The sequence below is a fragment of the Corvus moneduloides genome, chromosome 7, assembly GCF_009650955.1.
Source record: "Corvus moneduloides isolate bCorMon1 chromosome 7, bCorMon1.pri, whole genome shotgun sequence".
In the NCBI taxonomy this organism is placed as follows: domain Eukaryota; kingdom Metazoa; phylum Chordata; class Aves; order Passeriformes; family Corvidae; genus Corvus; species Corvus moneduloides.
The window spans coordinates 13510383-13533939 of NC_045482.1; the positions used below are offsets into that span (position 1 = coordinate 13510383).

The 23557-nt window shown below is 40.1% G+C and overlaps 1 protein-coding gene across 1 annotated transcript in view; it reads right to left on the minus strand.

The window, feature by feature from the left end:
• PARD3B (par-3 family cell polarity regulator beta) overlaps positions 1-23557 on the minus strand; it is a 402476-nt gene that overhangs the window by 27597 nt on the left and 351322 nt on the right. The window contains exon 22 of the mRNA XM_032114586.1: positions 3144-3223. Within this exon, the coding sequence (XP_031970477.1) occupies positions 3144-3223 (80 nt within the window). The remainder of the gene's footprint in view (positions 1-3143; positions 3224-23557) is intronic.

Here is a 23557-nt window from a genome sequence, read left to right on the forward strand (position 1 = left end):
CTTAGAATTTAACAAACCAGCAGCAGGTATGTTCAGATCTGACTCCATGCAGGAGGCATGCCTTTGCAAAGGAATGGGACAGTGTCTTAGGAGCATAAAACACTCATAAAGATATTTGGCAGGTGAACATTCCTCCTTCTTGCCCAGTGGAGAGGAAGACCAAAGCTCTCTTCCTTAATTTGTCCATGCCCACACACACTGGCATGAGTCCTGCCGGCTTTCAGGTGAGCAGGACAGTTTCACTGTGTAGGTCCCAGCTACTCCTGACACAGCACAGATCCCCTCCTCCCTCCTCATCCTGTGAAACTGGCTGCAGTCCAAGCACTTTCCTCTCCTTTCTTGTGTGTGCCACACCAGAGCGGCAGGCAAAGGTCATATCCTCCTGGACTCAACACAATATTGCAATAGGAATTTGTTTCCCAGCATCTACAACCCTCATCTGAAGCCTCTGTAAGTATCTCTTATTAAACTGGGCTTAAATGGCTAAGTATGCAGACAGTTCCATATGGCATCCATACCAAATGCAGCTCAGTGGCCTCACCACGGTGAGGACAGCACAAGAGAAGGGGAATAAACCTAAGGGCAGGAAACTGTGAACTAATACTAAAATGCTGGAGAGAAGAAAGCTACTCTTTTGAGGAAATACTACCTCTTCATTTCTTTCTACATTCCTGTTTCTCTTATTATTTTTTTTTTTTTTAATGATACTGCTCATTACAGTAGTTTTCATGGATCCTTCTCCGAGAATAGGTTGGCAAATGGGTGGTTTTTACCTGGATTCCTCTATACTCCTGGGCAGTCAGCCACAAGAACAAAAGAAATCACTCATTTCCATTAGTGGCTGGCAATGAGACTGCATCCCCTTCGTCTGGATTTAGACTTCACTGTACAATCTAGTCATTTGTGACTGCCAGAGCTTAATTACTGCAGTAACACGAAACTGCAAAACTTACAAAACTGAAGTATAAAAAGCAGCAACCGACTGCTGAATTGCAGGCACACCCAAGGGTGTGATATCCCAAAGCTCTGCCCCTTCCAGGGTGGAAACCCTCTGGAGACACGGGTTGGCGTGCGCTCAGCAGTGTGTTTGGGTTGGGAAGCACAAACAGCCCTGCTGAAGTGCAGGTCTTCTCACTCTCCAGCATAATCTCCTTAGGCATGGAGAGAAAGGACACTTTCACAGTGATCTTCAAAAGCTTAGGGAATATTTGGATGACTTTGTAAATAGAGAGTTCCAGCCAGTTAAATACTCAAACCTGTCGTAAGAGCTGGAGAGTTGTGTCTCCAGCAAGTTAAATGGAAGTTTGGGGAACAACACTGTAAAATTAATGATCTGATTCAGATAAATCTACTTTTAAAAAAACCAAACCAAAACCAAAACCCCAAAACCAAACAAAAACACAGGTTGTAGAGATGAGCAGTACACACACTGAGGATGCAGCAGTTTGGAAAGGAACAGGACAGAAGGGATACAGAGAACGCTTACTACATAAAGCAAGGGCATGTCTACATCTGCACTGTAATGCTCACTTCTGGTCATTCTCCCTTGAAAGGAATACTGGGGAAATCAAACCAATTCTGGGTTATGGAAGTTACGTCACTGGGAAATTTTCAGTTTACAATGCTTGAAAAAATACAGTTAATTTTCTTAAAGGGAAAATGAATAAAAGAAGACATGATACACAAATATAAAAATTGCTATAGAGAGTTATACTGGGCACCAATTATGAATTTAGTCTTGTAATTAACAAGTAAGTACTCAACAAAATGGAAGGCAAAAATAAATAAAAAAGGGGTGTATATAATTAAAGTGCACCTAACTAACATGCAAAAATCACTGCTAAAACCATACTGAGGAAACATGAGTGTTGGAGGACTGTGAAAAAAGATGGCTATTTACCCAGAAGACTACATACCCACAGTCAGCCAGGAAATACATACAAGACACACTGCTGGAAAACAGATCTCTGACAGAAAAGCCAGTTACTGCACAGGATGAATCTCCAAGAAAAAATGTCTGACAAATATCATTTGAAGGCAGTAAGTAAACTGCAGACACATCCTTTGGTTTAGAAACCACACACATTAAAAATGCCTAGAGACATCCAACAATGTCTTGCGAGACAGCTTTTATATTCTGGTTAGCAAAAGTAAAATATTCTTTGTATTTTCATCTGGAGTTGGACATAGCATTACATATTTATCAATCAGTCTTTCAGTGACACCTTTGAATGTAAATAGCTGAATGGAGAAAGAGAAAGCAAAAAGAAAGAATTCACTGATTTCCTAAATGCCAGCACTACTTCACAGCAAAAAAATATGTTCTTGCTTATAGATATCTATTTCTGCTTTGCTTTTACAAAGAAGGCCTGTAGATCCACGAAGTGGATTGGACCATGCCTCCGAGGATTTGCCCAGCCCTCTAATTCTAAAGGGGGAATATTTTTCTATTTTTGTTTTCCTCTCCCTGCTTCCCACTATCTCATCTAGCATCCTCTCACTCCCCTTTCTGGCTTGATTTATGTTACACTCCGCTATTAGAACTCCCATAGAAATGGGGCTGAAATCTCTGAAATGTTTCCTTTTGGTTATGCCCCACTGGTTCCAGACTAGAATTACTCTTCATTGAGTTGATAAGGATTAAAAATTAAAAAAACCCCTCAGAGAATTCACTCTCATTTCCAGAGCATTCAGTTAAAGCACAGAGATGCTCTACTGGAAGAGGACTGCAGTCAGACAGTCCTTACAGCAACAGTGGGACTTCAGTGTCTGTGGCAGCTGTAGTGGAAGCTTTCCACAGCAACGTTCTGTCAATGCCAGCTAGGATTATATCACTACAAACTCAGTCATTTATGCCCTGCTACGACCTGTTATAACTCTTACAGAGCCAGCTCCCTCAATGTCATGTTCTCTACCTGTGGATCATGACTCTTGCTGACATGTTCAATGAGAGACCTGTTACAAAAATTCAGAAGTCCAAATTAATAGTACAGGTATAAAATGGCAGTAAATCAGCAGTAAAAGGTGACAAGACAAAGTGCAGAATAATCTCTCATGTTAGAGCTGGACATCAGCTGTGGGCTGCTTTCCCTCCCCATTGGAAGGAGGGTGAGTCAGTGTGTGCACAAGGCTCAGTGCTGTACCTGGGTAAGGATGCATACTGCCTTTCCACCCCCTCGAAGTGAAGACTGTATGAGCTCCCATCTGGACCCTTTCCAGGCACCTGTGGAGAGGAGAGTAATTAGAGATGAAGATCAATTATGCAGCCCAGCTACTAACAATGCATCTCAAAACGATAAGCAGAGAACACATGATGCTGCAACATGCCAAAATCAACAAAAGAAAGGCAGGGGCTCAAAGAAGCTTCAAATCCATACATAATCTTATCACTGCTAACAAGAAAGGCTTCTGTATCAAAGAAGTGTTTAGAGCAGGTACAATCTTCAGAGCTTTTCCCTCATCTACCTACTAGCTGGGATACTCTCTCTCTTCTTCCCTGGCTGGCCCTCCTCCTGGAATTCAGTAAAATGAGGACATATCTAACTAAGCACATCCCTTCTGATTACAGTGGCATAACTGCCTGAATCCAAGCTAACGTCTGCGTTTCCCCCCTCCACTAGCTTGTTTTGCTTAAGTATAAAATACGATACACACAGGTTTTCTTTCACTCTTAACACACATCCAGAAACTTTCCCTAACGCCACTGCAAAGCTAAGCATCCAGCTGGGAGTTAAGTGCATTTATGATGCTCTGGTGCCATTTCAAAAGTGCAGCATTAGCGCACTCAGTCAAAATGCCAGCGCTACTTGGTTTGTGTTCAAGATGGCAACCGGCATTGGCTGTGGAGCACAATTCTATCAGGAAGGCTCCAACCGGGTACCAAACGGTGAACTTCAATGCTTTTAGCACACAGGAGCTCTCCCAATTTCACTCACTCAATGCCTGCTGATGGCCCAAAGTGTTAAGAGCCTTGTTAAAATGGAGCTATTAGTCTTTTCTTCCATAAATGGAGGAGGCTCTGACTGCCTTCACTGTTTCCTACATTAGTATGTATTCCTATTCCGGTGCTGCTAGAATCAGCAGTTTTATAAAGCAATATACTAAGAGGCCATTTAAAATCCCCTTCCCCTTTTACAGATTAATAGTAGAAAGGAAGATTTAATGCCTTTTCAAACATTTTTAACAATTCTTGAAAAAGAAAGTAATAAATCACACCGAGCTTTCGGCAAATGCCCGATTAGAAAAAAGAGAAAACAAAAATTAACATGTTTTTCGCATTCTGTAGGTTAAAGAACATTTCTGTCAGTCCTGTAATTTATGCACAATACACCATTTTCACTGAAGAGATATATAAGCCCATGCAAAGAGAAAAGTTGTGCATTCAGGTGTGTTAAGTGTTATCTACCTTTACAAAGCATTTCTGTGTATGTTACATAAGCCAAGTCCAATGCAAAGAGAAGCAGTATCATTTGGAGCTACTTGGCAGGCTTAGAAATCATTCCAGACAAATACTGTTATACACCTTGGCACTCATCAAGCATCCAAGATATTTGCAAGTGAAAAAAGTTGTTTAGTATAGGCCTCTTGCAAGCTCTCCTCTATCTCACTCAAAACAGAAAGGAGTCCTCACAGAACTGTTGGCCACAAGAAATAACCACCTCTGATTTGAAATGACCCATGCTTTAGCAGTACCTGACTTGGATGAGCAAAAACTAACAATAATTGCCTTACATTTCAAAAAGAGGGCAGTAGGCTAAAGGGATCATTCATTCATTTTTTTTTCACCAGAAAAAGTAACACGCAGAGAGACTTTATACAATCACTTAGGTGAAGAGTCACAGCCACTTTGGCTGTTCTTACACTACTAATTTCATCAGGTTCATAATTTCCCTTAAGTTCCCAGGTACACTGGTGACAGAAGACCCTTCAGATTTCTCCTGTTTTACGAAGAAGAATGAGAGGAAAAGAAAAAAAATGTATAATCTGGTCTCTCACCATAAAAAACATGGTCTACGTGTGCAGCTGTAGATAGGTTATTAATTATTGTGCATGAGCCTGGTAATGGTGATTCACAGCCCCATGTGAGTTTCCTGCACTCTCACACCTAAAGGGAGTAACAGCAGCCTAGGCAACATGAAAAAACACAGACACTCAGAATTGTGCCAGCATCAAGCAGTAATCCCAAACTTATACAATCACCAAAAGATAAAAAATATTTACATCACAAAGGCCTTTTTTCAGCCTGAAAAACACCCCCTTTTTTGGATGGTTTTCCTACAGACCAGATAGAAGGCAATACCCCCTGCCAGGTCTGTTTGTATACTATGATTTGAGAGACAGTTACATAGAAACACCCTGGTGGCGGATACACAATTTTGCTAATTTGGATCCATCGAGCGGCTGAGTCTCCACACCCTATATAAAACCCCCAGTGCACTGGAAAAGCATGCTCTGGCTCTGCACAGCTAATTAAAGGCTCAGCCATTTCTTCTTATTTCCCTTCTCCATCTGTCCATGCGACAGTAAAAGCGTATCATCACTCAGCCTGGAGTGCCAAAATGGTGCCTGGAATAAAATACTACCCTGATGAAAAGAGAAATTGTGAAAATAGAAACACCTCCTTAGTAGAAGTTATTTATGTTTCAGAAAGAGTCAAAGCAAAGGGTTCCTTTGCTGCCTTCTACAACAAACTAAGCTAAAAATCGGTGTGAAATGTACTAATTAGTAAGATCAAAATATTCCAGCTTCTCCTCCTTTCCTAAAAGAGGACATATGCAGCTGGCCCTCAGACCAGGTGTGGAAGTTTTAACCACTTTAGTAGTTAATAATCACAACATATTCAGGCAAACAAACAGTAATCTTAATAAAAATAGATTAAAACCTGGAAGTCCTATCAAAGCCAAATGGGTGGTGACCACATGGTGACCAGCAAGGTGGGAGCTGACAGGAGGTGAAGTGCTCAGCTGAGTCCCTACAGATGCAGCTGGATGGGCTTAGGAGACCAACACCCCAATCAATAGAGAACATGACAGCAGGTGAAATTTCACAAATGTATGGTAATGCACAACAGAGAGAACGATCCAAAATACGCTCCTGTATTTTTAGGGTTTCAATTAACAACAACAACTTAAATAAGTGCCATCATTATGAACAGTTCATATCTTAAGAGCGGCCTCAACTAACAAGCAAAACATGAATATGCAAAAATAATGGGCAGAGATAAACACAGAAACAGCCATCATCCTATCAGTGCAATTAAAAGAGCAGCACGCTTAAACTGAGGAAAGGAAATACTATCTTTATCAAAAAACAACAACAAACAATTCATGGAATGTAACTGTTGCAAAGTATTGGTATGGTCAAGGCCTTTGTGGAATGTAAAACTAATAAACCGGATATAAATATGATTCAAACCAACTAACATCCGGTTAGCAGAAGACAGTGAAGTCTTTGACAGGTTGAAGAGAGGCAAAGCCTCAGAGAGCTGAATGGGAGAGCAGAACCTCTGCACCAGCAGGTTATTCTCCTAATTGCCCCTTTGGGAATCTCCATCACAGCAGTGGCCACACTTGGAGACACAGTACCAGAGGAACTGACAAGACACTGCCTCCATATAGCTTAATGCCTTCATGGTCAGGATTTTCTGTGTGCCAGAGAGGTGTTTTTTCTACATGGCTAGTGGATGTTTTTGTGGTTTAAGTCTCCTTCTGTAGAAACAGCAATTTCCACTAGCAGACAAGACTTCTGTGATAGAAAGATACCACTTCAGAAAATATCCTATGACATCTCTGCATCCTTAATTAAACCCCTGCCAGTTCCCAGCAGCAGAACCAGGCTGGTGGAAGTGCAGACTGAAGGACAGTGTGGGCACTATGTACTGCTCTCCTCTCTCCATGTCCACAGCCTTCAGCAGGGGACCAATCTGAAAAGCCAAAAGGCAGCGAAGAATGAGTGAAGGCCAGGGCTCCCTACATTTCCATAGACAATCAGAATTTGTACTTTTATCAAAACAGAAAATCATAGGAAGATTAACAGTTTCACATTTCACATGCAGATGCAAAACAGACAGAAAGAGAAAGCAACTGTAAAGAAAAAGATGAAACAAAAGCAGGGCAAGTGCCAGTGCCAAGTGATGTCCCCAGCAAACACGGTAACTGCAGGGCACTTTGAGGAGTTTTCTAACACATGGAAGTGATAAGCTAGCAGTGAGTATCCCTAGCCTGCGAATAGGGACTAGGAGAAGGTACCAGAAAAATAACAAAATGAGGTGGTATGAATCTGCACTTGTAGATCAGCCCAGAAACAAATATCTTAGAGCATTCAAACATCTGCAAATGCATTCTAAGGTATAAATAGAGTATACCTGCAAGCAGGTGTCTTGAGTAAGTCTGGAATTTGCCTACAGGAAAATTCTGAGGTTGCAGAATAACAATTCTTTAAAGGAAAAGAAAGGATTTACTTAATCCTGAGCTCCTGCCTATCTTGAAAACTGTACAGAAAAGTGCATGAGACTGTTTTTTCCCCAGGAGATCCTGCATTTCATTCCCTCTCACCTTATATTTCCTTCTTGGAGCATTTGTTAAGGGTACAATTCTAGCTGCTAGCAGGAGAGCCTCTCTTGCCTCTTCCTTATGGATCAAGGTGTTAGGGGTTGGACAGATGTTGTAGTACAAAAAATAACAACTACAGCGATCTTTTTTGAAGTTTAAGCTTCATGAAACCAGAATTGACTTCTTCTTGTGCATCCATACACAGCTCAAGGTGAGAGCTACCAAACTGCAAATAGAAATCAGCAACAACTCTTTGCCCCTACCAGAAGAATTCAGCAGGACAGTGTGTTTTTTCCTGGGCTCTACTTCTTCTCACAGATTCCCACCTGACTCCTGCTCAAGGTCCATCCTGAGTGAAGTCAGCACAGTGAAAACCCAAGACCATGGATACTGCTTATAAGGAAAATAAATGATGCAGAGCCATTTTCCAGTTGGCTGTCTCATAAAGTTGCAGTTACTGTTCCCTCTCCTGCAGGTATTTAGACTTGCATATAGCAAACTTCATCATCATTGCAGAGGCCAGTTTGTTACAAAAATTCTTTTAAAGCTTTTTAACCAGCTATAGAAAAACCACTACTCAGAGACAGAAGTTTCTCACTGTTGAAAAAGAATAATATACAGTGGGTGTTGCATTCAGGATTATTAATTCTTCACTTAAATGCTAAGCATCTCTGTCCTTTTACTTTTGCTTCTTAACCCTTTGTTTCCCTGGCTTCTGAACAATAAGCCTCCTCCAAACATTTCTATTACCATTAAGATCAGAAAGAAAATTTGGACTATGTGCTGCCCACTAAGTAAGTAGAAATGGCATAACTTCCTCAAGGCTGATGTGATTTTAGTGACACATTTGGGAATCCAGGGCAAAACACTGCTGACTTATTTAAAATTAAGGGAGATCAGGACAAGCTTATGGACATAGGAGTCCTGGGACTCCTAATTTTTTCACTTGTTCACTGTGTATGCTCAGAAAAGTCACTTGAGCTTGTGCACTGTGGTTTTCTACCCATAAAAAATGGCAGGATACTACCATTGTATTTTATATGACTGACATGCACTGTAAGACAGGAGCCACCCCAGGAAGGCTGCAGAGTGAAGCTTCTGTTCTGCCATCAATCCAAGTGCTTTGAAAACGCCACCCAGTTTTGCTTTTTGCCTGAAAGTCTGTGTATAAACATGACACATAGAACTGCTGCATTGCTTAGTACATTTTTCAGTAGTCTTGTGATCATCTGCTAAAGGACTTGATTCAGATGCTGGTTTGACCTCTGTTCTCAAAGCTCTTCTTTTGTCTGTGAGCGTTTCTAATCACATGGGTTGAGATTCAGCATGCCAAAAAAGAGCCGTGGTATAACGGAATTTGCCCTTTAACCTTCAGGTCTCCCCTCTGCTGAGACACAGTTGGTTTTTGTTTTCAATTAAGTGAAAACTGAAGAAAAACGGAGAGGTAAAAGTGGATTTGTTCCCCACCTTGGTCTCAATGTTTCATACACAGGTGAAGCATCAAAATTCACCCATTTATTTTTTGCATTTTAACTTTTCCTGGTTCTGGGAACTGCAAGTGAAATTTAAGAGCACAATTTGACTTGCTAACACTTTCTTTAGCTGCTAAAACAGAGGCGGGTGATGTAAGGCAGTGAACTGGATGTTCCATGTGAAACGGAGGAAGTTGATCGATGGGGTCTTCTTAATTCCTTACTGCTGTGATATCCTCATTATCCCACCCTCAAAGACCTCCAGCATTTCCACAGAAAGCAGGTTTTCTTCCATCCAGTTTTTTTATGTTTTGCATCAAAAGGTAAAGATTAAAAATTCTACCAGTGTCTACAATTCAAAAGAATTTTCCTGATGTTTTCCTTACATACACAAAGACGGATATATTTTGCTTTCCTGGTTTTGCAATGAAAAGTTGAAACAGTGATTTTGCGTTATTATAACACTCATCATTTCTCCCTCTAATTTGGATGGTTTTTAATAAAGCTCCATTGATTCCTCTGAAAGAAATCCCTCCTGGCAAAAGCAGAACACACACGCTGATTGCTAAATATGCAGCAATTATCATATTCAGCAGCGTACTTTAATATCTTATTTATAGATGTATCTATCTATAATTTGCTTTAATTAAGTTGCATTGATTTTAACGGCAGAAGTAGTCCTCAAAGAGGAGTCTAATGTTTATGAGCCCATTGGTACTGCTTTGCCATTATTTGGTAGAAGACAGCACCTTTAATACTTATTTTTGATATTCTTAGTTGTGCTTTTCTTCACTAAGCGGCTGCAACGGCAAACCAAGATGATGTTCCACAGGAACTCTTAAAACCACCACCACCAATGAAGAGAGAGAGCAGCACTTTCAACTTCCCTGTTACAAACTTGCTTCTTACAAACAAACTTGTTTCCAAGAACAAGGAAGGGAGCAGTATCTTCCCAGCAGATCCTGAGTTTGTTTTTCTGTTCTGGCTCCATTTTACAGGTATCTCAGGACTACAATTGTCAGAGATTCTCAAATCATGGTCCAATGTCTTCAAGTTTGTTTTGGGTAGTGTGGCAAATAACTAAAATTTTTTTATGTTCATGTCAACAGTAAATACAGGTTAAATAATTTGGGTAGGTGAATCAATGGATGGCTGTAAGTTCCTGCTCTTGGCCCAATCACCTAGTCATGACCTCACAGTCTCCTGAAGTTCTGTTTTGTGGGCTCAGCCCCAGGGAATGTTGTGCTTTCTTTTTGTTAAGCACACACTCACTTTAAGCATTTTATACTAATCTGGTTTTGAGATTATTCCAAAGAACTCTTGATGCTATTAGAACCATAACTAAATTTGTCAAAAAACATCTTGAAGAACAAAAGCGAAGTATTGCTCACTAGGAGAGTCACACTGCCTTGGTTTCTGCTGGGTGCCACCACATACCCCGGCCCTGATTCAGGAAAGCATGCTAAATACTGAGGGGGGTTTTATTTTAATTTCAATAGCATCTGATTCCTCTTGGAGGCATTCCCAAAGCTAACATACACCTGCATCCCTCGGTGCCTCTATCTCCTTTATGAGTGAAAATACACGGGAAAAACCTTTATATCTCTGTATCCTGAACATGTCTTCACACTTTTGAATACAGCATTCCATTGATGATGATTTTGGCATCCTCATCTCTTAAGTAAATTCCATAAGATATTACTGGTTCGTATCAACTGAGACTCTATCTCAGACTACCAAGGTAGTTTTATAACATTACTTATGCAGATCTTAATGTATCATTCCCTGTAAGTATTTTTTTAAAGTGAAAAATAAGCTCTGGTTTTTAAAACCACTGCCTTTTGGAATATATCAGCACTAATTTTATAAGAATTGTTCACGTTAAAATGCAAGGGCATGATCTCAAAGGAAAAGCACCAAAGTAGCTATGCAAGTACATTTTCAGTTTCTGGTCATCATTTTTCATTCACTGATTATTGCTTAAGTGTTGATTAATAGTTATGTTCATGCTGCTAGAATGCATTTCCCTTGGATGAGAAAAACATCCTTGTCCAAAGGAAAAAAGAGACAGTAATCAAACCATCCTTCCTCTTCCCCATAAGAAACACAGACACACACTCCAGAGTCACTGATGATCTTGGTTTTGCTGTTGAATAGGTTTGAAAATTTTCACTTAGAAAATCAGCTGTATGCAATCAGAACACTACTTGGTTGGTCCGATTGCAAGGCAATTAAATGCTCCCCTTCTGACTGTTCCTCTGTACAGACATATACATATACATACACATGCTCACACACAAATGTACAAACTCAGAGTCACTTGTCCCTTCTCCCTATGCAATGAACACCAGGAACGCTGAGAACAGCAGTGTTCCATGGTGGAATTAAGAAGGGCTGATTATCTCAGGATTTACTCTTCCTTCTTGGTAATGCCCTACCTCTTGTTCAAGGAGGTGAAACTAATGGGTTAGATTTAGAGGGAGCAGAAAATTCTCTATAAAGGCAATAGACTGAGGGAAATACAAACACAGATGGGAACTTTAAAAGGGAAACAGGCTGTTCCCATAACAGTTTAAAAACATGGCAATTGCCTTAGTTTTGTAGAAAACAAGCTCTCAGCATTTGCTGTATCTTGCAACACTAAAGAGAGAGAAAACAGCAAAGATGGAGGTGAAGCCAGAACTGCAAAGTGTTTTTTGCACAGCCCCACAAAGAAAATACTCTGCTTTCTGAACCCTCACTCTGCAAACCCCCGATCCCTGGTGCTGGAGGACTATGGTTTCCTTTGACCAAGCAAAATGAGATCATTTCCTGGCCTGTGTCTGTCTCTGTGGGTGGCTTCCTTTTCCATTAGTTGTATAATATGTTTTGGTTAATTCTATCTCTTAATTGTCTTTAATGAGCACCAGATTTGCAACACCCTCACTTGCAAACCTATTTCCAAAGTAGAAGCAAACAGAAATTTCCCTTGAGTTGAGAGAAAATCTTAAAAGCAGCAAGACAAAAAACCAAAAACCCACAGCACCCATCAGCATTGATTCTTTCCTACTACACGGAGGCATTTCAATTGCTCTTCCCCTGAACCCGGCCAATGTAATTAATCTTTTCCCAGCCACTAAAGAGAATAACTTAACCTGTCACAGAGATACACTTGTGATGCAATATACAGCATACTAATCCATATGTGTGGATACGCTTCTAAAGCAGGTCTTCTTTAGTTGTTCTACAATACTGTGTGTAATTCCTCTCCCTCTATGAAACCAGTACTCTGCTTTAGCCTGTTTGAAACGAAGCTGCTTCTTGTTCCTCCCAGTCTTGCATTCTTTGCTTCTCTCCTCACTGTAATTAGTTTACAAGACTACTTATCCAGATGATTACTGCTTTTAAATGACAGTCATCTTTTCTTTTACTCCAGTACATTGCTGTGTATCATTTTGTCTTGCTATCTGAATATCCAGTTCTCTAAAGCATTTTCTCATTACGTTATCTCCTGATATAAGGCATTTTGAAATACTTCATGAGAGACATTGTATGAAGTGAATTGAATCGAATCTTCTCTCCAAGTCAGGGGCTTTCAGCATCTTTCTCTAGCTAAGTCAGCAGAGTTTTTGGCACCAATGCCAGGGTGTAATGGCCATGCTTTGCAGCTCAGCTATGAGCTTGTGCCCTTTTTAGGGAAAATGAAATGACAGCGTCAGTACCTGGAAAGCAAACAGAGGACAGATCAGTATTTCCATTTATGATGAGGATGGCAAAATGAAAATGTTTGGTGTATTTTTGAGTGTTTTAACGCACACACTGAGATAACACTCTGTCTACCTACATCTGGTGTTGGTGCTGAATGCGCATGCAGGGGGTATATGCATGTGTATGTCAGGGAAGAAAAGAGGGAGGGAAGGGGGAAATAGCAGGGCATGGAACTAAATTGCAGAGCAAGTAGTGGAAATAGACAGTGAAAAGCTTCCTGCAGGCAGGCAGCTTCACAGGGGAGAGCAAGCCTTTCACTGTCTATAAAATCATGCCTTGCTGGAGGTCCTCAAGAGTAGAAGGGGTAGCAGCACCTAGAGGCACTGAATCTCTCACTGTTGTATTATTGCATTCTATGCACTTAGCTACTGTAAAAACCAGCACACTGCTTCAAGAAAAGAAAAGGAGGAAGAAAGGAGAAAATTACCAAAGGGAAGAAGAAGAAGGCGGCAATAAAATTGGAAAACAACCCCCTGCCACAGCTCTCCCCAAGAATACTTCACATCAAAGAAAAACTGCAGAGTAAATCGTCACGGAGTTAAAAGTTAACTTCAACTCCTTCCATTGTGATTTGACACCACTATGGAACAGTACTCCTAGAATTTGAATGGTTAGTCTGTAGCACAGGGTATTAAATCCACCTTAATCCTGTTAAACATAGATGCCAATAAAGAGAGGCACTCTCTCAATGGCATTGTGACAAAAGCTCTCCACACTGCAAATTCAATATGGTTAACAAAAAAAAACCAAACCCAAACCCCCCCCAAAACCTGGATTAATACTGAGCAAACAACATCAGCATAAGCAGGCTTAGAGACAGGAATTGCTTTCCATATGCTATGGCATCAGGTTCCTCCGGATCTTCAGATACCAGTCTGTAAATGTTACAGACATTGTTTCTCCTGCTTGCAACTGCTGTTGGGTGGTGACCTTCTTTGCTTGCTGATACCAATTTAGCAGTTGGTACAGTTTTTCTGTGATTTGGTACTGTCTGTTGTTTGCTGGTACCAGATGGATACCAGATGGGTAACTGTGGGCAATGGTTCCTCTGTGTTCCAGTCCCAAAAATCACTGCCTATAGGGTCAGTCTTGTCAGTTGACTCCTAAGTGGCACTTCAAAGCTGCATTCTGAAAAACCTCAACATCTGTTCCTTACTCCTAATGACCTTAAAAAAAAGTTGCAGACATACTTTCCTTTATCCAGGAGTTACCGTGCATCTGCAGGAAAAATACAACCTTACAGATGCTCACAGCCATCAAACTCACTCTCGCTAATGGCACCTCCAGGAGCCACCACCTCAACTCTGAAAGCCAGCACCAAATGTGAAGTATAATCAATATATTCTTTTCCGTGGTAGCTCCAAAATGTAGGAGTTCAGAGATATTTCAAGGCATTTTTCAAAAAAGTACTTTCAGCAGTGAAGTGAAAGAACAAGAAAATATAAAAAAGTGGCTTTGAAAGGCAGCAGGGATACCTGAGGGCTAAGTTTAAAGCATGGAGGGAAAGCAAGAAAAGATAAAGTGATGGAAGAGATCTGTTAACTATTAATTTCTGATTGGTCTTTCAAAATGTTGACCTAGTTGTCAAACTATAGACAGGAGCTGAAAGGTCAGTTAACAAGTTGAATATTGCCTATTGCAGTTACCTCCTATGTTATTCCATACAATTGCTTTTGTTTCTAAGAAGGGAAAAAAAAGTTGATTTAGGACATTACACGAGCATTTTGGTAAATTCTCTAGATGTGCTAGAGCAGAATGCTGTCTACAGAAAAATACAGCTGACATCAAAGCATGTTCCCCACCCCCTGTCTTGCTTCATGGAGAAGTTATGATAAACAGGTTATGTGTTCCCTAAGGTTACCATGGAAACTCTTTCTTTTCAGGCCATCATTTGCAAAGGTAAAATTTGCATTAAAATGTGATGGAATTTGATTTTGTGCATGTGTGTGTGAAACTCAAGTGGGGTCATGCTACCAGGCAGTATAGTTGTTATTTCAAACCCAGGAGCATACGCTTAAGGGAGAGATCTATTAATCCATGTAAACACCTCAGTGACCAAATTACAGTTTAATTGCTAACTTGACAGGTATCTTCCTAGCAAATTAAGAGAAATACATTAAAAATTAGCTTCAAACACAAATGTAAATGTTCATACTGATCCACTGGTGGGTATCACTAGATAGCATTTTGTTAAATTCCCCTATAATCATTCCACAGGAAAGATTGAATTTAGATTGCCAGAATGACTTTGTTTTGATGATGGCAGACCAGAGATGGAAGGCACAGGCATGTATTTCAAATTATAAATTTTTATTTTATCTTGAAGAAGTTATCATCAAATTTGACCTATAGAATATAATTTAATATAACCATGCTTACTGCATTACAAGAAACTCTTGAATCCAAGTGACTCCCTTCATTTTGAGTCACATAGTAACTTCAAAGTCAAAATTTCACTCTAGCTATCTGCTACTCTGACTCTTCTTGGAATAGCTGATGGTGTAAAGCATACACCTGACCCAGGCTTCCCCAGGTGCCTTCAGAGCTACTGCCCTTGTTTGCTGTCAGGTGCAGCACTGGCATTCCTAACACAGAAGGGCACTATTTGTAATAGTAATTTTGACAGTCATTACTCCAGCCTAGCAAGAAAACAGATGAATAGACTAAATCTAGAAAGATCTTACAGTTGATGACCAGACTGAATTGCAGAAGAGATACCAGTATTTGTCCTCCTGCTCAGTTGTACACATTCACAACTTACATGCTGAACTCGATATACTACTTTATGAAATCTATGCTACTCTGGGCCACTGGATTATTCACATATTATCTGTCCTGAACAGCAGGACACCCTTGGAGGCAGTGGGGTCAGAACTCATATTTCTGCTTGCAAGGCAGACATTCCAATATCACCTGGATTACAGAAGACTCAGTATCTCCTATCATACAGGACTTACAACGTACCATTCAGCTGGAATGACTCTACGTAATATTGGGCAACATGACATTTAACACAGCAGTCAGGCCATTTGATAAGGAAAAAGCAGCAAAAACACAGGCAGTAGTATGTGTTGTGCTTGCTTTCTTAGTGTTTAGTGTCAAAAACACTTGTTCAACATAAAAAAACCTCGATTTGTGTCTCAAAACACACACACAAAAATCAAATCAAAATCATCGCTTCAGATTAGGTTGCATGGTGCCATTCTGACTTGGGAAATTTCTGCTTACAAATTCAATGTACTAAACCAAGCCAGAACACTAAAGAAGTTTTTAAAAACCAAATGCAAACAAAGATTAAGTTGATTACTAACTTTTGCAGAACTCAAAACTCAGCACATTTGATAGAAGAAATGTATTCCAGTCAGATTCTGCACGGAGCAAGAAGGAAGATGTTACTTCTCCCTTTTCCAGTGTTTTTTAAGACTCAGACTTAGGGCTGAACATTGAAGAGAGCTGGCCTTGAGCAGAACAGTCAAAGTTATGTACAGCACCAGCCTTACGGGATAAATGCAGTTCTCTTTTTTCATATTTTGTACTTTATTTTAATGCAGTCTTGATATTAGATTAGCATCTGCACTACAGACCTTAGACTGGGAACTAATAAAGTTATCCACCCAATCTCCCCATGTCTGAGTCACTGACTTTCTTTTTCATTTTAAATAATTATAACGTTGCCTGTTTGTTGAGAAAAATAGGGCCTTTATATATTCATAGATAATTCCTTATACCCAGCAACCAGTGATACATTCTAATTACTTTTCACACCTTGGCGGTGAAAAAATCTTGAACTTTTTAGTGTTTAACTGCAAGACAACAATGTAGCCAGAGCACTGACACCCTGACTGCTGAAGCTGCATCTAGGATGAAATTTAACAACCAGTTCTGCTAAAGCATTTTGCAGTGAGGAACTTCAGCAAAACTCAAGAAGACCCAAGGCCTCCACCTCAGATCTTGTGCTGCAGTAATGAGAAGTGCTGCACAGTTACACAACAGAAGAACTCAATCCAGAAATCAAACGTAATGAAAAGTCCATTATTTCAGTTGGCTTCTGTCACATACTTAACTATAACAAATACAAGATCTGGGCTCTCTAACGGCCTCAGTGACACAGTTGTATTGCTTGACCCAGCTTCTTTCAAGCTCAACCCTTGACCCCCAAGTTCTGCACACACTGGGCAATCACTGCTGTTTGCCTCACTGAGGTTATTTTGCTTTCCCTGATCTTCAATGGACAAATTTTGCAGTCCTTTGTCCAAACCACTCTGTTTTTGCAGAATATTATCCCTAGCAGGCAGAGCTGGACAGTGACCAGCATCTTCAGGCAAGGGGGTGCTGTCTGGCACAACAGAAGGCAGGCAAGTCTTTGGATCATTGGTATGTTTTAGGGAAGAGATTTCTTTTTAATCAGCAACACTGAACATGAACATGACCCAGGGAAATTAAGTTGTAAGAACTGAAAAAGAAGTCAACCATGTCAGCATCCACTTGACAAATGCACCGGATACCTGGTAGTAAAGGCCAAAGCTTGTGCCTAAAGGGGGTCAGGTTTGAGGCCTGAGTTCAGGCCTGATCCAGCAAATACCTAAGTGTATGCTTAGCTTCAGACATGAATTTCAGTGGCATTACAGACTTGTCTTGTAATTAAAAAGTGAGTGTTTTAACTGAGGCCCCCTTTCAGAAGGTGAAGCAGGCCTCTTACTAATGGCCTGAGGAAGAGGAGGTCAATTTTAAAAGGAAGCCTGCTTTCCACCCACCCTTATAGTCAGACCCAGGAGCAGCTGTATTTGATTCTATTGGCGTGTGGGGCACTGAGCTGCTGGGGGTTGGGACCAAGCTGTCACAGAGAAGTATCACTGGGGGTGAGTAAGGGAAAGCTCAGGGTGCAAAGTACTGACTTTGGCAGCCCCATGCGCCAAGGCTCGGTGTTAAAATCTCAGTCCTCTTCCAGCTTCTCTATGTGACGCTGGCCTGAGATTTGGCAGAGTGTGCACACATGCTCAGGGAAAGTGGCCACACAGTCCCCTGTCTACAGAGTGACCACCAAGTAGACAGAAACTTGTTGAAGCCTATACTGGCAGGAGCTTGCCAAACCTGAAGCAAACTGCAAAGACCCAGCTACTACTGAGAACTGAAGTCAAGCCAGGTTACAGCCTAGCTCCAAAAAGGTTATTTGTGCTCATTTTCTGTGCCCCACAGAATAAAAAGCCCACAGACAAAAGCTGCAGAGCTGTGGACTACGTGCTCAAACACAGTAACTGTTCAGCATACTAAACAGCGTGAATTACCTGCTTACAAACTCCCCTCATCAATATAATTATCAGTTAGAGATTTGTTTCTTGCCTCCCTTAACATATTGGCAAATGAAGCAAAATATATACGATGGAAAATCTCTAGGGCCTTTCATATCATATCAAGTTGATCCATGGCAGCTGTCATGATCTTTGCAATGCTCTACTCAAATCCTCCATTTGGGCAATATCAGAAGAACCTATCCTAACTGCAAAGGACATGATTGCTGGCACATTTAGAATCTCTCAGTACTGTGAGCCTGCAAGGACAGCCACAGCCTGGCAGCACCACACGTTTTGGTCTGATTTCTTTCAACAACTTGTATGAAGTAAGAGAAATGCTTAGTGTTTGTCTTCCTCAGAATCACCCCCCTGCACTGAAAAAAAGCAAAACCCAGCTATGTGCTGGGGCACCTTGTGGAATAGATGGCATGAGGTATTTCTGGAATTCACATAATATTGTAGGGTATAAACAGTACCAATGAGCTTTGATAAGACGACATATGGCACCAGAACTGTTTCCCCTGGTAAATGAGAGCATGTACAAAGTGTATGCATGAAGACATGAGCATTTCAGACTCCCCTCTGGTTCAGATAATCTGTGCCAAATCTAACCTTTGTATAAGTAGGAATGATTCCAAACAAGTTATAGAAGTCACTCCTTATTACTAGTATTAATGGAATAGAATTTGGCTCTCCTTGCATGTGCCATTTGGAATAGTTTATTTTTCACATGAGGTTTGGCAGGGATTTCTCCCAAATAATTTTCCCCCAAAACTACCCCCAAAAGCTGGCCAATTTCAGAATTGCTCTTAGTTAGAACAGCTCTGTACAATACATCCCAATCTGAAACTTTCATTAAGCAGAGACAAGTTGGGGCCATAAAAAGTTCTCGATCAGTAAGTTGATCATACATTCTAATAAAATGTTTTGTGTACTCTCTTAATTAGTATTCTAACAAAAAATACTTCCGATCCGTATTTTTTAAAGCAGCTAAACTTTAAATACGTTATTGTATTTTTCTTGTATTTTTCTTTTTATTTAATGTTTTCTACTAATAGTCTGTGGACTCAGAAAGTCTGGAATTTGCATCAGTTTCTGCTATATGGTTTCACATAAAATTGTCAGCTTCTCCCATTGCGCTAGAAGACAGGAATGTTACTATTCTAGAAGTTGGAATTCTGGTTTCTAACCATAGTCCAACATAAATGTTTGCGTGTTTTAGGAACCTAACCTATTTGAAATACAACATCCTGAACCTGGAATTAATTGATCATGAAAAGTACAAACAGCTCCTTATTCATCCTGAAGGAAGCGCAGAACCCTTTGACACATTATGGAAAAATAATGCAGTTATTAATGCTCCTTTCTTTGTTCTCGTTGAGTTTTAGGCTTGGAATCCTGCCAGGCACACAATAAAGTACATGGCCTTTAACACACACAGGCATGATTCTTCTTTCCTACTCTCAGCTGGGAACTGACAAAACTCAGTACATTACAGGTTTCTTTCAATTGAAATGTCCACAGCCAGTATCCAGAGACCGGTTTTCTTGTATCATTAGGTTATTTACAAGCTTGCAAATCCGATCTGCAAATAAGGAAATGGCTTTTAGAACCAGTTAACCCAAGGTCCCGTACGGTGAAGCTGATGTGGTCACTAACAGGTGAAGAACTGTTTGCAATGTGGCCAGTGTTACCTGCAGTCCTTGAGTGTACATTAAAAAGATAAAGTTTCAAGGATTTACTGCCATCCTGAAGGAAAGAATTGATGTTTTAAGTAACTGGATTTGTACAAAGTCTGTAAGACAATCCAAGTAAATCCTCAAATAGATGATTAATTCCTCATTATTTAAATGCCCTTAAATACAAGTGCAGATGCTAACTGCATGGCTTCATCTTGACAGCTCCTTAGCTATTTCTCATGATCTGCTATTAGCCTGTGCCTCTAAAGCCCTGAAAAAGACTGTCCATGAAAAAGCCTTCCAGCTCCTAGAGTGACTAAGTTCTTGCAGCTTATTCTTACACAGTTCTTTCAGGGTCTGACTGATACTGCAGCTATGATAATAGTACATAAACATCTGCCTCATTCGGGAGACCCGGATTAGGTTTTTATTGGGTATGTTCATGAGTGCTCTGAGTATCTGATGTCGCACTAAGACATGAGCATGTATGCACATGCCTAAACCCTTTTTAGAGCTGATACATCCCAATATTCCCTAGCTGTCAGAAAATGTTAGGGTAATCTCATTTTACACTGACAACAAAAGGCATTCAATTTCCTAGACAATATTTATACTTGTTATCAGCCTGTCCTTTGGCTAACCAGCTGAGGTTTACTTTAAGCCTTGTGATCCACCATACGGAATTTGGTTTATCATTTATACTAGTTATAAACCTCAAAAGAGGGGGTGGGTGATGGGGGGGAGAAAGTCCAAAGGATGCAAAACTTGACAACAAACCAAAGCACAATGGAACTAGAAAAGAATTTTAAAGGGTCTGGCTCTATAGCAGAGACAGTGCTATATACATTCATCTGTTTATGGAGACACACTAAACTGAATTATTCAGTTCCTTACAAAAAGAAAAGGAACAGACTGTGGGGAAGAGAAAGCAGAATGAAGGCGCAAGAGAGCAAAAAATTCATCCAGCAACAGATGAGAAGGACAGAGGAGAATTGGAAAATGGATGCAGGGGGGAGGAATGGATGATGAGAGAATAGCAGGCCTATTTAAAATGAATTTTTGACCTTATTTTTAAAACATTTATGGATCCCAATTGCCTGTCATGAGATCATTTTCCCTTACAATGCTAGCTTTTCAGCCGGCTCTGCACTTTAACTTGATTTATCCCACTTAAAAAAAGTAGATTGTTAGAAGTACCCCTTCTATTAGAAATTCTGTCCCACTACAGTGTCAGCTAAAGGCCACTTGTCAATGTCAGCTTTATCAGATAGAAATTTGCCTCATGAGTTCTCAGATACTATTTTGGAGGACAAGACCCAGGGTCCATTTTTGAGGCTGCTGATTTGCGATGGGATAGTGTCTTCTCTAATTATCCTCTGCTTTTCCCAACTTATCTGCATGTTTCATGAGATGGTGGGAAGTGATTACAGCAGCTGCTGCACATTAGAAAGACATCTTATAGGAAAGTTGGCTTAGGTAAAACAGTCGACTGAGAAAAGTAAGGAAAGGACTAATTGAGTCTTAAAAATACAGAGACCCAGCATTTCTTTTCCAGCTGCAGCTTCCCTGGTGCCATAACTTCCGGTGTGAAGAAAGAAAACTTCTACCAGAAGGTTTTCCTCCTCCTCCTCCTCAGCTGTCTGTTGTCTCTTCAAAGAAAGACTTGACATCCTGAAGATTAGAGTAAGTTTTTATTTATTCACAATTACACAATTAAGCATCAGCATGTCTCTTCACTGATAAGTAAAGGTGGAAAAAAATCACCTGTTGTTCAATCTGTGTTACCACAGTACTGCTGAGGGTCAGCTGCCCAAGGTGGGAATGATGGCATTGCTTACAAACTATCTTGAGGACTCTCCTGGCAAGATGCTTTGAGACATCTGTTTTCTTTTTAATATTTTGATTCTATTTTGCTCTTTCTTTTCCATCTCTGTAGATTTTAACACAGGTATTTTAAGGGTAAAACTACACGCAGGAGTAGAACTTTCAGCCATGAGTCAAAAGAGAGCAAGCTGTGGCTGCAGTATTTTCAAGGCTAGAAGACAGTGCCTACAAAAGCACAGCTGGATGGATCAATGGGTGATATTGTTGCAATGAAGAGACCAGAAGTCTTTGAAGTTTAGAAACCACTTCAACGAGAAGTTGAAGCAACAAACTTCAGAGTACCAAAGCCCTCAAGGTAAACTCTGATTTTTGAGCAGACTGTCGTTCCTCACAACGAAAATATTTACAAATATTCTGCACTGGAAGGACAAAAAGCAACAACTCTGCTGCCACTATTACAAATCATTATTATTTCAAGATTTAGATACTTTAAGCACCCTTTCAGGTGCTTTGATTAAGAACAACATGCCTCATGGGAAAAGCAAAGCTTTGGAAATCAGTAATCTCTGGGCATTATACCTAACAGAAAAGGCTTAGAGAGGATTACCTAGAAGAAACCTTTGTGAATCTTGTGAAACCACACTGGATCATAAATCTCAACCTCATCTGAGCATTAATAAGGTTTTATCAGTTTTAGATAAGAAGTAGAAATCCTCAGGCTGCTGAAGAGGTAGCCCTGACCCAGTCTGAGGCCTGTCAGGACACTTACCACAACACAGAATTTCACGAGAAAGACACATTTGATGCATATTCTTATTATAGTTTACAAAAGCAATTCAGAAGAAGAACGGAAGGTACATTGACTCACAAATTTGGGTCACAAAATTTAAGGCAGTGGATTAAAGTTAACTGCTCTAAGGAAAGAATTATTTCGCTGAAGATGACACTTTTAGTAATTGAATCAGAATAATATATACAACAACAGTTTTGGAATTAATGAACAAATACATATGATAATTTATGTAAAAAAACCCCTTTTAACTCTGTATCTCTCTGTGATTGCAATAAATTCTAGTCTTGCCCAGGATTTTTTGTACTATAGTCCCAGTCATTGCAGATTTCACTTCATCATTCACACCAGTAGTTTGGAGACATTAAAACCAATGTTAGTTCAAACTTCAGATGTATATAGATTTTAAAGATTTTAACATAATTCTGTCTTTTTTTAAACTAAAATTTTGAATTTAGCATAAATTGCATTTTATCAAAGTTACATTTTTGAATGCTGGTTGCTTATAATTACTTCTGAAGAGACAGAGTCCAAGTTCAAAACTTGCTCAGGCAGAGCTCTTGAGTACCCCTAGACTATGGCTGTTGCATTTATTTAACACATTCAAAAATCTGGCACTGTTGATTTAACCTCTGCTTCTTCTATAGGTTATAGGTTACTCTTCATCAGTGGAGAGAAGACATACTCTTCGTATGTCTCTGTGTAGTGTGAGTCCTAGATGTAAATCAGGGAATAATACACCATGCCTGTAACACTTCTATAGTGTTTGTAGAATATTTTAATATCTTTTGATGGCAGAGGAACAAATTATTACATTTTTCACGTTTTAAAAGTTATAAAGGCTGTAACGTGGCCAGATTGCTACTGTCCCGTGTGCAGAAGGAAGGGTAGGACAGACATGCCTCTATTTCCTCCCTCTGACTTTGCAGCTAAGCACAGTGAGAGTCTGCTCTTCTAATGCTCTTGTTAGCCCAGAGAATTACTGGATGAACAGCCAGAGTACCATGAATCCATCTGAAAAGCCTTGATGTTACCACATGTGACAAAGTTTGGCAGTCACTCTCTATCTTGGGCTTAAAGGAGGAAATCTGGGCCTAAATCAAACACAGTGAACCGACAAGCTAATTTTAGCCAAGTTCTCACTATTAACTTTTTTTTTGGTAGGCTGGCATGAAGGATTTCTCCATTCATATAAACTCCCTAA